The sequence below is a fragment of the Saccopteryx leptura genome, chromosome 11, assembly GCF_036850995.1.
Source record: "Saccopteryx leptura isolate mSacLep1 chromosome 11, mSacLep1_pri_phased_curated, whole genome shotgun sequence".
NCBI lineage: Eukaryota > Metazoa > Chordata > Mammalia > Chiroptera > Emballonuridae > Saccopteryx > Saccopteryx leptura.
Genome location: NC_089513.1, coordinates 71,737,916 through 71,751,907, shown reverse-complemented (window position 1 = coordinate 71,751,907; position 13,992 = coordinate 71,737,916). Strand labels below are relative to the sequence as shown.

Sequence of the window (13,992 nt, the reverse complement as noted above, 5' to 3'; positions counted from 1 at the left end):
CCCGCTCCCCCGTAGAAAACGCTACGGTTTCAGGGCCAGTTGGCTGGGTGATTTTCTTTCCAGATTTGGGAGGGGAGGGAACAGGGCAGGTGTGTGGGATACGTTAGCATTAACCAGGCACCCTGAGGCTGTTCAGTAAAGCAAATAACCAGCTCAACTGCTGACTGTGGAAGGAGGGTTACTGACGGTTCCTCGCCATGTGACCCTGCCCCAGGCAAGCAGTCCCGTAAATGATTGACTGATTGATGCGTTAGACCGGTGCCTCCCGCTCACCGATATGCCAAACTGCAAGGAACAAAGGCCGCGCTACTCTGCCTGCAGCCATTCCTGTACATTATCCCAGTCACTTAACTAAGTCAAGGTAACGGGCGTAAAACCAGAAACACACCTGGGTCCACCTGTCTGGAGGCTCTCCGCAGTCCATTGGTCCGTTTCTGTGCAGAAAGATAAGACGGAGATGGTATGATTAAAGTGTATTACTGTGCAAAGAGTCTAATAAACAAAAGTAAACCCTTAAAAAGATAAAATGTAGGCCCTGGCCGGTTGGCTCAGTGGTAGAGCGTCAGCCTGGCGTGCAAGGGGTCCCGGGTTCAATTCCCGGCCAGGGCACACAGGAGAAGCGCCCATCTGCTTCTCCACCCCTCCCCCTCTCCTTCCTCTCTGTCTCTCTCTTCCCCTCCCGCAGCCAAGGCTCCATTGGAGCAAAGATGGCCCGGGCGCTGGGGATGGCTCCTTGGCCTCTGCCCCAGGCGCTAGAGTGGCTCTGATCGCGGCAGAGCGACCCCCCGGAGGGGCAGAGCATCGCCCCTGGTGGGTGTGCCGGGTGGATCCCGGTCGGGCGCATGCGGGAGTCTGTCTGACTGTCTCTCCCCGTTTCCAGCTTCGGAAAAATACAAAAAAAAAAAAAAAAAAAAAAAGATAAAATGTTATGTTGAAGCTCAGTGACGAATATCTGGAGGTTCATTATGCTAATATCCCAAATTGTATGTTTAAAAGAGTTTAACAAGAATTTTAATTGAAAAATTGTTTTTTTGAAAAAGGTATTATTACTTGGCGGCACCCTGAAAAGCCATTCTGAAAGTGAGACTAAGTTTGATCCACACATTTGGTTCCAAGGTTTGTTTTTATAATTTGACCTTTCCGTTTCTCTAATAAGTCTTCCACATGAACACCGTTTCATTCGATAAGTTAATACTTACAACCCAATGAGAAAGAAACATCTTTCCATTTGCCACGGCTGGGTATTATTGCTCATATTTTTGAAGTCATCATGACCACAGGCATTATGAGAACCAAGCCCGGCATCTTTGGTTGGAAATGCTCCCAGAAAGTACACAGGATCTCCAAAACCCTAACTCAGCCATTTCTGAGGCCTGACAAGGCCAGGGGGCAGGGAGGGAAGGTGTCCTCAGAACAAAGATGGCAGGCCCCGACTCAGCAAACCCTTGAACGAGACTGGCGTCTTAATTGTGGATCAGTCGTCTCTTAATTCTCTAAGAAACAAAACAGGCAGGCAGGCAGCCAGCCAGCAGCGCCCGTTCTCGTGACAGCAGAGGAATCCAGAAGAAAAAGGGGTGCATTACCAAAATTACAGAGCAGATGAAGGCCCTGGCCAGTTGGCTCAGTGGCAGAGCATCGGCCTGGCATGCAGGAGTCCGGGGCTCGATTCCCGGCCAGGGCACACAGGAGAGGCGCCCATCTGCTTCTCCACCCCTCCCCCTCTCCTTCCTCTCTGTCTCTCTCTTCCCCTCCCGCAGCCAAGGCTCCATTGGAGCAATGATGGCCCGGGCGCTGGGGATGGCTCTGTGGCCTCTGCCTCAGGCACTAGGATGGCTCTGGAAGCAACAGAGCGATGCCCCGGAGGGGCAGAGCATCGCCCCCTGGTGGGCGTGCCGGGTAGATCCCGGTCGGGCACATGCGGGAGTCTGTCTGACTGCCTCCCCGTTTCCAGCTTTGGAAAAAAAAAAAAAAAAACCAGAGCAGATGCAACACAGAAGGGATGCGACGTCTTTGAAAACGCATGGTAACCAGTTCGATTTCGTATTAAATTCATTCCTACCTAATAACTACGGTGAGCTCACTCATGAATAAATAAGCACTCAAGTTTCACTTTTTACTCTACGACTGGGCAAAATAGTATAACGACCGTGTAGCTCAGGTTCTCATGGAAGCAACTTCCTTTCCCCGCGCACCGCCGGTGGGGCGGGGCCTGGTGCGGAGACCCGGTTTCATTCAGCACACTTGGCTCTGCTCAGCACACGTGACCACGGCTCTTTCTCTGGGTCCCTCCTGTTGTTCCCGTCCCCCACGTTAACGGGTGCAATGGGCTATGACAGACCCCCAAGGGGCCCCCACACCACGGTAAGCGGACGTTCAGGGTTCTCGGGTGCAAGCGAATCGGAGAGACCTTTTAAATCTAATTCTTGTTTCCAACCCAGCTGTTTTCAAAATGGATCTGTAAAAAGGCCAACGGGATCACTGAGGTCGGCACGGCCGCTCTGGCCAGCAAGACGGCTGTCTGTGCTGGAAGGAAGGACGAGTTCTCTATGAAGGGGCCCTTGTGAGAGAGAAGCCAGCCCAGGCACCGACAGAGAGGTCTGGGGAGTTGCAGATTCCCACAGGGTAACCTGGGAGGGAACTGCCTTCACAGAATCACACTTCTCTACCTGAAATTTCATAAAGACTTCTGGAGCTCTCTGTAGAAAGGGCAGGGAACACGATGGACACTATTTTCTATAGAATGATCACTATCTCGTTATTCATTCCCAAATAGCCTCTACTGTCTTACTGTACACTAGAGGCTGTCCTGGACTGCTCTCACGCAGGCTCTCCGAGCGCCTGGAAGGGTAGAAAGGAATTCAGCCTTGGGGCCCTTCCTCCGAGAATCCTGAGACGAGTACTGTTTAAAAACTATAAACCTAGGGGCCCTGGCCAGTTGGCTCAGTGGTAGAGCGTCGGCCTGGTGTGCGGAAGTCCTGGGTTCGATTCCCGGCCAGGGCACACAGGAGAAGCACCCATCTGCTTCTCCACCCCTCCCCCTCTCCTTCCTCTCTGTCTCTCTCTTCCCTCCCGCAGCGAGGCTCCATTGGAGCAAAGATGGCCCGGGCTCTGGGGATGGCTCCTTGGCCTCTGCCCCAGGCGCTAGAGTGGCTCTGGTTGCAACAGAGCGGCGCCCCGGAGGGGCAGAGTATCGCCCCCTGGTGGGCAGAGCATCACCCCTGGTAGGTGTGCCGGGTGGATCCCGGTCGGGCGCATGCAGGAGCCTGACTGTCTCTCCCCGTTTCCAGCTTCAGAAAAATACAAAAAAAAAAACAAAAAAAAAAAAACCCAAAACTATAAACCTAGAATGTGAAAAAGAACACTTGTGTTCAAGAGTCCCTCTATCTGGCCTCAGAAGTTAGAATTAAACGAGGGAACGAGGGTGCAATGATGAAGAGTATGGATACTGGAATCAGGCTGCCCAAGTTCAAATGCAGGCTGTCACCGCCCCTGTTTGACTGTGAGTCAGTTCACGTGGTGGTCGTGGGTGTTGGCATCTCCAATTTCCAGCGGGGAAGACATCCCTCCTGGTGATAACAGCACTGACTTCACAGCAGCGTTTGTGGTGAGAATTAAAGTGGTTAATTTATTTTAAGTGCTTGGAACACTTCCTGAGACAGAGCAAGGATAATTAAGTGATGGCTTATTGTTACTATTATTGCCATTAGGAACTTCAGGGTATTTAGAATGTTTCAATCTGCCCGAAGGACAAATGCTTCTATTAACTTACTGCCCTGCTGCTTTTGTTTCAGATTCTTCCCCTAGAAGGTCACTGAAAATCAGTGACCCTGAGAATAGAAACTTCTCTACAGCAAGAGTGGGCCGTGGAACAAACCATGAAATGCTAAATTAAAAAAAAAAAAAAAAAAAAGGAATTTCAGCTACTTAAACCAAGTGCATTTGGAGAGTTGGAGACTCAGTATACTTTAAACGCCTCTATAAAGTATTTGGAAATGTTTAGCAGAACGTACAGAAACATACTCCGCAGCAGCAGCAGCAGAGAGAGGTGGGTGCATCTACTGAGCACCCCCAGGACCCCCGGCTACAGCCCCACGAGAGCGGGAGAATCAGTCTTGAGAACCTTCTCCATCTCGTCGGACCTACTGAGAAGTGGGGGGGGTGGGGGGGGGGAGAAAAGCAAACAAAGGACCTAATTTTATTTCTCAATTTATTACCTACTACCTTGTCTTTCTTAAAAAAAAAGAAAGAAATACCCGGATCGTCTAAGAATCTCTCTTCTCACCTTTTTTGGGGACAAACCAAATTCTCTCTGTTGATTTCACCAACAAAGCAAGCAACGGTTCACCGGGCTCCTCTACCTGCTTTAAAGGTAGAAAACCCTACAGGCACGGATGAAATAGGTACATGATGGTACAAGATTGCTTCCCGGAGCCAGAGGCGGCCTCGGAGGTCCACTGCAGAAGGGGACGGCCAGGGGAGCAGCCCAGGGGCAGGGTGTAAGGAGCCCCAGGGTCTTGTGGCTCCTGAAAACGGGCCAACCTTGGCACTACCGTGTAACAGCCCGAATGAAATGCTCACGAGCGTGGCTATTGAAAGGGGAACAGACTAGGACTACACACCTGTACGTGAGGAAAAGGAGGATCTTTCAGAGAGGGGGGGAGATAAACATTACAGAGCTCACAGGAGGCTCTCGTTAGTTCTGGGAAGACTCCTGAGCGTCACAGAAACGTCTGCCTGGGAGACTGGAAGCACCTTCCTCTCTGCAGTCTTGGGGGTTGGGGGGGGGAGCATGCAGTGAGAGGTACTTCCTAACGTCCATTTGTTACAATTCCCCCTTACACCGAGCTCAAGTTTCCAGATCAACTGGCCGGTGTACCAAAGTGTACTCTGTATCATTATCCATCCAGAGTGGAGCTTATTAGCCGAGTCACACATTAAATAAAAATTACACTTGTTATAGTCAGAAAGTGAATCAGCAAGTCCCTAAACACTGATGCTACATTTTTAAAAAATCAATGTGAAAATTCATTCCTTTCATAAAAGGCTTACGTGTAACTTTTAAGAGTACCAAAAAAAAAAAAAAAAATGGCAGGAGAGAATTATTTAGGATCATGTGAAAATGACTAATCACTTCTTTTTAGCACACTCTTTTTCTGTATATACACCCACTGCACATAACTTAAATAAAATCAAATGAAATCACCTTCTCAGGGGAGTGTGTGTGTGTGTGGGGGGGGGGGGGATGTCTATCTCTAATAGGATCAATGTAAAGTAACACTGAGTTCAAGTTCCAAGCTCTACGAAGAAAGAAGCCTGCAGTCCACGAAGTCGTCCGTACTTCTGCAACAAACCTTACAGTCCTGATGAAAGACCTTATCTGTCAACTAAACACTGAAGTAAATTTTACGGTAATTTATGTGAGCCCTAGAAAAACCTGTGCGGCCTATTTTTAAGGTATTATTACCATGTTATATACATCCCCTTGATCTAGATTCTAAAATATAGTCAACTGACACATCGAAGAGAAGCGTGTGAATTCCCTCGTGTCACACGTTTGTATCCTACATGAAAAAATCATGTGCTTATGCAAAAAATAAGTAGAGAAAAACTCACCTCTAGCTTGACATCTCGCTTTGCTTTTCTTGAACTTTTACCCACGATATAAAAGCCTGCCTACGAAAGCTTACTAATAGTATACCACTCGGAATGAGATATAAGTATGTGTTACAATAATTTGGCCTAGAAATGTTTTTTGTCATTCTTTTATCCTGAAATTCTCAGATAACCGTACTTTAGGTTTACATAACATCACACATCTTATATTTTCATTTTCTTGGATATGACATCATTTTGGGGAGGTCGGGTAAGAAATCTGCTACTTTGGGTTGAAGGCCGAGGCAAGGGTTGCGTGGAATTGGCCATAGTTTACATTCATTCTGAAATTTTTTTTAATGCCTTTATTCTAAGAGGTAAACAGGAATCACCTCCTTCTGAACCATTAGACCTTAGACTCCACGTTGAACTTTCGAAAGGATGACTATCAGATCTCGATTTGATCAATAAGACAAGAGAGGAATTGTTTGTGTTCAGATGTAAAAGCACCAGAAACAGGAAACGCTTCCTTGAGTGCAACTTTTTGGTGCCAGCACGTGCTGGACAGCCACACGCTTCATGACAGTGGCAGGTCTGCCAACTTCCCCGGGATGGAGGCCGCCCCTCCTCCTGCACGAGTAGGACCCAAGCTGGGCATTCCAAGCTCCGCGTCTTTGCAACCTCAGGGTTTATGGAGTTCTGTAGCACGGAACTGGGGGAACGCACCCCCATACCAACGCCACCGCAACGCTCCAGTATTTATTTGAACTTGGCCTGAGTCAATAAGATTCTGCAAGTTCCATTTCACGCACCACGCTTAGACTAAATATTCCCCTCTTCCCTCTACTTAAGACCTTCAGCCGGTGACTCTGAAAACTCCTCTGATTAAATCTGTGCGTTTCATTCACAAACGCCTGGCTGCTCCCTCTGTCCCCGTTTCCACCCGTTTTCAAAGACACACTTAACATTCTACAAGCCCAAGCCCGCTTGAGTTATTAGCAAACAAGCTGAAATGCAAAACTTATACATATATCTATATAAAAAATTGTAAATGTTCATCTTACCTCTGGTGCTTTGAGCGTCCCTGGTTCTGAAACAAAGGTAAAAATTGGCATTGTCAGCGTGAAGTTATTTTGTTTGGGTAGTAAGTAGCCTTCGCTAGTTCTGTGAGCTTGGTCCGCACGACTGCTCTGCTCTCCTGACTAATAACCTGTAAATACATTTCCAGGGTCCCTCAGGCTGGGCTAGTCACTGTGTTGCAACTCTCGTTCTCTTGCCTTATTGGCTTGTCAGGAAAGTGACTCATAGCTCTAAACGACTTCTCGGTTAGGCTTAACTTTTCCAATTGTTTACTAAGCAATGGCAAGCCAACCGCATAGCGCTCCGTGAAAACAGTGGCTTGCACTAAATTTACGTGCATGAGAGAAAGCGAGGCAGGAACTCTGCTTTCAAAACACCCCTGGGTTTTCAGAATCTCAATACACCAAGTTGCAAAGTTATGACCCTCTCTATTTGTAACAATTGCACATTGAACACATAACAGTGTTGCATATAATTTTATTTTTCATTAAGTGGCTGTAACTCTTTAATTTTTTAGGGGGGGGAGGGAAATACATTTCAATTTAAAGGTGGAAACAACAGAGGACTGGATCCCAATGCAGGTTTCTCCTTTCCCCGTCAGTTTACCGCTCTACGCGCACAGAAAGAACAATCTCCAGTCGGTTTCAGTCCCTGAGAATGACTAAAGGTATAAGGGGCCCAGGGATCTCCAGGTGGGTAACGCGGCAGGAAGGCGAAGGGTCGCTCTGTAAGGAGAGGCACGGATTGCCCAGGGAAAGCCCCGTGGATGCTGTTTTCACCCCTTTCCCCATACCCCGGGGGCACCTATCCATGTAACAATTTCTCTAGACCAGGGGTCCCCAAACTTTTTACACAGGGGGCCAGTTCACTGTCCCTCAGACCATTGGAGGGCCAGACTATAAAAAAAACTATGAACAAATCCCTATGCACACTGCACAGATCTTATTTTAAAGTAAAAAAAACAAAATGGGAACAAATACAATATTTAAAATAAAGAACAAGTAAATTTAAATCAACAAACTGACCAGTATTTCAATGGGAACTATGCTCCTCTCACTGACCACCAATGAAAGAGGTGCCCCTTCCGGAAGTGCGGCGGGGGCCAGATAAATGGCCTCAGGGGGCCGCATGTGGTCCGCGGGCCATAGTTTGGGGACCCCTGCTCTAGATTATGAAGGAAAACACTCGTCATTTTGAGCCTCTGCCTAGACTTTTCCCATCCGAAACAATCCTCTAAACAAGGACCTGAAAACAGAGGAAGGAACCAAGGAGCAATACTCGGGAGGAAAAGCCCGGATGTGAGCTTGGTCGGCCTAAGTGAACCTCAGACACACTTTCCAAAAGCCCCACCAACCAGAGTTCAAGGGGAAACGGCTCATCAGAACACCTGACCGGCTGCCCGGATTGCGTTAAACAGCCAGACTGCCTGGGGCAGGGAACAGGAGGTCTGCTTGTTGATTTTCAGGATAACCCCTGATTAATGGAAATGGCAAAACATCACCTTTCCGAGAAAAGCTAAGTCTGCATTCCTTGGTCAAGGGCAAACTCCGTGGCCCCGGTTTCAGAGATAACTGTCAAGTCTGACGTCTGCCCCTGCTAAGGCGCATTCCTGGGCAGAACACTGTGTCCCTCCTCCTCCCCCTCACCTCCTAGAAACAGGCAGAGCTGCAGGAGAAAGACTGCTGGGAGGACCGGTTCGGGGAGAGGGCCTAACAGCACCCTCTGGCTGGGTACCGTGCCCAGACTTACAACCCGCCGTAGGTGAGCTCGGGTTCCTACCAGAGCCGTTGGAATACTCGTCTCACTGGTTTAACCAAAGAGACCCACATGCCAGGAAAGCACTACACCACCAGCGAGTGGGGGGGAGAGAGAGAGAGAGAGAGAGAGAGAGAGAGAGGGAGGGAGCTAGAGAGAGAGAGGAAGGGGGCGAGAGAGAGAGAGGGAGGGAGCCTGCTCCGGACATCAGGAACCGTGGGAAGCGCCCAGCAGGAGGGGGGCTGAAGTCTGCCATCCCTGGAGAGAATGTGACACGTCCAGGTCGCCTCTGACATCGGGCACCCCCAGATCATTCGGGTCCAGTGTTCACACATGAGTGTGCACCTTCATTTCGATTCAAAAGTAGTTGTTTTTTTTTTCCCCTGACTCTGCACAGAAGCGTTTTTATGTCTTAGGAAAGCGGGTCTTTTGCCATGTAGGAAGCAACAGTCTCCACGGTGGCGTGGAGCCATGCACACACACTTGCTTCTGTCCACCCCGAGAACAGACCCGGGGACAGGAAGACCCTCGGTGACAGCCCTTCGTACTTTGCTGCGCAGGGTTCAGGGGCCTGCAGGCCAGCGGCCAGCACGAGGGAGCCTCTCTCACGGAATCAAGAGGGTGTGAGACCCAGGCAGGGGCAGGCGAGAGCGCACCAGGCTTCCTGACCACCCTCGCCAGCACGCCCCCTTCCCCTCGTCTCTCCCGCTCCCCGCTGTCTCCGGCTCCCCTTCCGCGGGTCCCATCAAGGCAGCCCGCCTCCCTTACAGCTCTGCTGGGCTGTGCTAAGAGGGCCCTGCACGAAGCCTCCTCTGCGTGACCCACAGAGCGGACAGGGCCAGGGGGCTTTGGGCCCGACGCAACCCCAGCTCTAAGGACAGGAGTCCTTCACGGGGCTGACACTGTCCCTCACCACTCCTGCCTGCCTGTCCCCACGGCCACCACCCTCACCCTGCCCTCAGTCACCCGGGAAGGAGGTGCACACGTTCCCTGGAGCGGCCTAAGGCCATTCGGCTTCTAACCTGCTCAAGCTGGAACAGGTCACGTAAACAAGGGCTCTTGAAGGTCACACCTTGTATTGGCTCATATTTCAGGCTGGGGGGTCTGTAAATTTTCTGAGAGCAAGGCTACAGTCAATGGACTGGGAAAAACTCTCAGAACCTGTTCTGAGTTCAGAACTCCTTAGACAGACCCCTTTACTTACACCCCCGCACTGGCCCGAAAGGTCAGATCGTTGGAACCGACTGACTCGCTCGCAGACATCACGTAAATCCTGGTTACCACATCAAGACACCAGCGTGTGAGCTTAAAGTCACAGGGATGAGAGAGGGAGAGCCCACCGCAGTGCCGTTCCATACATTTTCTTTTTCTTTTTTTTTTAAACTTTCATCATATCCCTGACATCTTTTTTTTTTTAAGTTTTTTTTTTTTAATTTTATTTATTCATTTTAGAGAGGAGAGAGAAAGGGAGAGAGAGAGAGACAGAGAGAGAAGGTGGGGAGAAGCTGGAAGCATCAACTCCCATATGTGCCTTGACCAGGCAAGCCCAGGGTTTCGAACCGGCGACCTCAGCATTTCCAGGTCGACGCTTTATCCACTGCACCACCACAGGTCAGGCCATTCCATACATTTTCAAAGGAGACGTTCACTCTGGCTGGGACACGAGGGAAGACCTCGCTCTGGTTCTGTGGCCGCCACGCCATCCTTCACCTCCTGACTGGGACCCAACGCGGTGACCGCACAGGCCCTCTGACCCCTCAAAGCCCCTGAGTCCCAGTCCCGCATCAGGACGAACACGCTGAGGGCTTGTGCTCCGCACGCCCACTGCGCCCGGATGCTGACCAACTGGGAGGGTCGCTGCCCGAGATCTGGAGGGAAACACGTCTCCGTCTCTCCCTCGTTCTCCTGGGAAACCGCCTCAGGACAATAATGCCATCCTTCACGTTCTCCCCAAGTGTTTCATCCGCAGCCCGTCTCTGCCCTGCCACCTCGTCCTCCGGCCCCTGCTGATCAAACTGCAAAACGTTCTTACCCTTTCGAGAACTTTTCCAGCTGGTGACTCATGGGCCCGGGGTGGGGGGGGGGGGGCAGGGGGTGTGTGCCTCACATTTATTTATTTATTTATTTATTTTCCCTCCTGTCCCCACTGGTTGCAGGTGACTCAGAGCGGTGGTGTGGCCGAGGCGTTCGGGGCCATGACAGGACTCCACCTCCAACGCCAGCGCACAGGGCGCGGCGTGTGCACGTGTGTCAGAGACGTGATTTTCACGGAAGCTTCACACTCACTTCATGCCTTTACACAAAGCTCAGTCCCATTTTATCTGTCTGTCCCAGCCGGCTGACTCTCGGGACATACATAGTCACACAGTTTGCTCTGTCTCCTATCTGAAGTTCTGTTTCTTCAGACCAGACAGACCAATATCTGGTTAGAACATCTGTCTCAGAAGGGGCCACAGAAAAGGCATTGACAGCCTCGCTTTTGATAGTGCCTTGTCCTCACAGCAAAAAAAAACAAAACAAAACAAACAAACAAAAAACATGCTATTTCTGTGAAACTTTAGAACTACGAGACAGTGGGGCTGACCCCACTGGGGAGGAAGCTGTATGAATACCGTGTTCTCCATTCAGATCTACAGCAGTATTTTGGGGAAAAACAAGCAAACTATGAGTAATAGTTGGAAAGAGGCTTTAATTACAAGTCTTCTCAGAAGCTCCAACAGGAATCCAACCATATAATAGCTTCTGGTTCACTTTAATAATTATGGATCTCTCATTCAAACTGATCCAAATAGTTACACGAAAGGAATAATAATGATCCTTGGGTGTAAGATTGTCTTGATACGTTAAAAAAAAAAAAAAGAGGACGGATTTATGTAAAAGGCTATAAGCAGGGGTCCCCAAACTACGGCCTGCGGGCCGCATGCGGCCCCCTGAGGCCATTTATCCGGCCCCCACTGCACTTCCAGAAGGGGCACCTCTTTCATTGGTGGTCAGTGAGAGGAGCATAGTTCCCATTGAAATACTGGTCAGTTTGTTGATTTAAATTTACTCGTTCTTTATTTTAAATATTGTATTTGTTCCCGTTTTGTTTTTTTACTTTAAAATAAGATATGTGCAATGTGCACAGGGATTTGTTCATATTTTTTTTATAGTCTGGCCCTCCAACGGTCTGAGGGACAGTGAACTGGCCCCCTGTGTAAAAAGTTTGGGGACCCCTGGCTATAAGTAATATGGAGTAGATTTATGTAAAAAGTATAAGTAATCCGTTATGTAATCGATGATCAAGCCTCGGTTCGCAGCCAAGTAATTTCATGAAACGCCTAGTGGTAGAAGGCTGAAATAACATTCTATCTGAATTGCTTAGTTCGTGTTAAAATACCGTGATACTATTTATAAAAGCCATTTCAGATGCCAATTGGGGGAGAGGGGGCGGTTCTAGGTAGCAAACTTGCAGGGTTAAACCAACCACAGGGACCCCAAAGCAACGTCTTTCCAATTAGGAGTGGCTGGGCAGCCGCAGGAGCAGCTGCTGGCCGAGACAGAAGAGCTAGTAACCAGGTAAGCACACGGGGACGCGCTCCGCACACGGGGTCGCGCTCCGCACATGGGGACGCGCTCCGCACACGGGGACGCGCTCCGCACACGGGGTCGCGCTCCGCACACGGGGACGCGCTCCGCACACGGGGACGCGCTCCGCACACGGGGTCGCGCTCCGCACACGGGGTCGCGCTCCGCACACGGGGACGCGCTCCGCACACGGGGACGCGCTCCGCACACGGGGACGGGACGCGCTCCGCTCCCGGTGAAGAGGAGACCAGCGGAGCCCTGCATTCCCGCCCTCCGAGGGGAAAGGCGCATTAACCTGAAGTCGTCTGCTCCAGCAGTGTTTGCCTCCTGGTGTTACCGTCTTTGTTTAAACCGAGAGGCGGGCAAAGCAAGTGATTATTGAGCAACGTCAGGGGACAGACGGGACCCGAGGGTTTTTAGCCATAGGTGATGGGAGGGGGAAAGTACAAACGTCCCCAGAGGCTGCCGTCGTGGGTTAGACCTTCACGGGGCAGGGGACATAGTGAGATAGCGAGGCCCTTCCAGGACCGCGTCAGCCTTGCTGTGACTTGTTCGGGGACTCTCCTAGAACTGGAGCTCACACCTATTCATTATTAAGCTGGGAAGTTTTGGCAGCGCACTTCAAAGTCCGCGGGCGTGTTGATCGTGGAGGTTGCCATGGTGAACGTCAAAGAGTCAACTCAAGTTCAGCGAAAAGGAGTCAGGCTGCCTGCCTGCTCTGTCTAGCCGTGCAAATGGTCAAACAGGAAGACATAGCCACCCACTCTTCAAACGTGCTTCCAAGCTGCGCTTTGTCTTACAAATATAAAATAATTAAAACACTTTATTGTTGTACTTCACGTGTCCTTGAGTTCATGATTTGTCTTAGTCAAATATTAATGAGAATGAATAACTTCCTTCACTCAGAAACGCACAGCATTTCTGCCAGTGATTAGTGTTTCAAGGATGAACGAAGGCCGGATACCCCAAAGGGAGATAGAGCACGAACTCCACAAGGTTTCTGAAACGAGGGAAGACAACAGCCAAAGAAGGCTCACCTTCCGCAGAAAGAAGTGTCTACGAGGCTATTTCAGACGCTCAGTAGCTAGTGTTTAGCCACGCCCAACTGTTTAGGATTGCAGTAGGGCTGAAATATACTGCTCACAAAAATGAGGGGATATTTCAAAATGAATAGGAAGCGATAATATATTCCCTAATGTTTGTGAGCAGTAAGTATATTTCTCTTGGGAGGGGGGGAGGCTTAATACTTGGTATTATATACCCTGACTTTGGACATGGGGCTGAGTGGTGGGTACCACTGGGATGCACAGTCCCTATAGTGAAGGAACATACAATCTACTAGAGCAGGGGTCCCCAAACTACGGCCCGCGGGTCACATGCGGCCCTCTGAAGCCATTTATCCGCCCCCCACCGCACTTCCGAAAGGGGCACCTCTTTCATTGGTGGTCAGTGAGAGGAGCTCATTGACCATCTCATTAGCCAAAAGCAGGCCCATAGTTCCCATTGAAATACTGGTCAGTTTGTTGATTTAAATTTACTTGTTCTTTATTTTACATATTGTATTTGTTCCCATTTTGTTTTTTCACTTTAAAATAAGATATATGCAGTGTGCATAGGGATTTGTTCATAGTTTTTTCTATAGTCCGGCCCTCCAACGGTCTGAGGGACAGTGAACTGGCCCCCTGTGTAAAAAGTTTGGGGACCCCTGTACCAGAGGAACTAAAAAGTGTCAGAGACTGTAGGGCCAGCTTCCCTTGTGGTTAATCTGAGATCACATGATGGTTTTAACCAATAGGTCTGCAAGCAAACACAAGGACACTGTTCACTTCCAGTCCGTGGGTCTTGAGAACAGAAACCCTGGAGGCCACGTGATGAAATGGCAGAGTCATGAGCTGGCAAGGGCTTCGGTCCCCAAGCCGTTAATTAGAAGGCAGCTGTCCCAGAGGGCCAGGAACCCACAGCACTGGATGTGTGAGAAATCCACTGCTATGTGTTAAA

General features: G+C 49.8%; 1 protein-coding gene across 1 annotated transcript in view; it reads right to left on the bottom strand.

The window, feature by feature from the left end:
- Positions 1-13,992, bottom strand: part of VAV3 (vav guanine nucleotide exchange factor 3) — a 315,966-nt gene that overhangs the window by 87,600 nt on the left and 214,374 nt on the right. Inside the window, exons 18-19 of the mRNA XM_066352215.1 lie at positions 6,657-6,682; positions 389-434 (exon numbers count right to left, since the gene is read on the bottom strand). Of these exons, the coding sequence (XP_066208312.1) occupies positions 389-434; positions 6,657-6,682 (72 nt within the window). The remainder of the gene's footprint in view (positions 1-388; positions 435-6,656; positions 6,683-13,992) is intronic.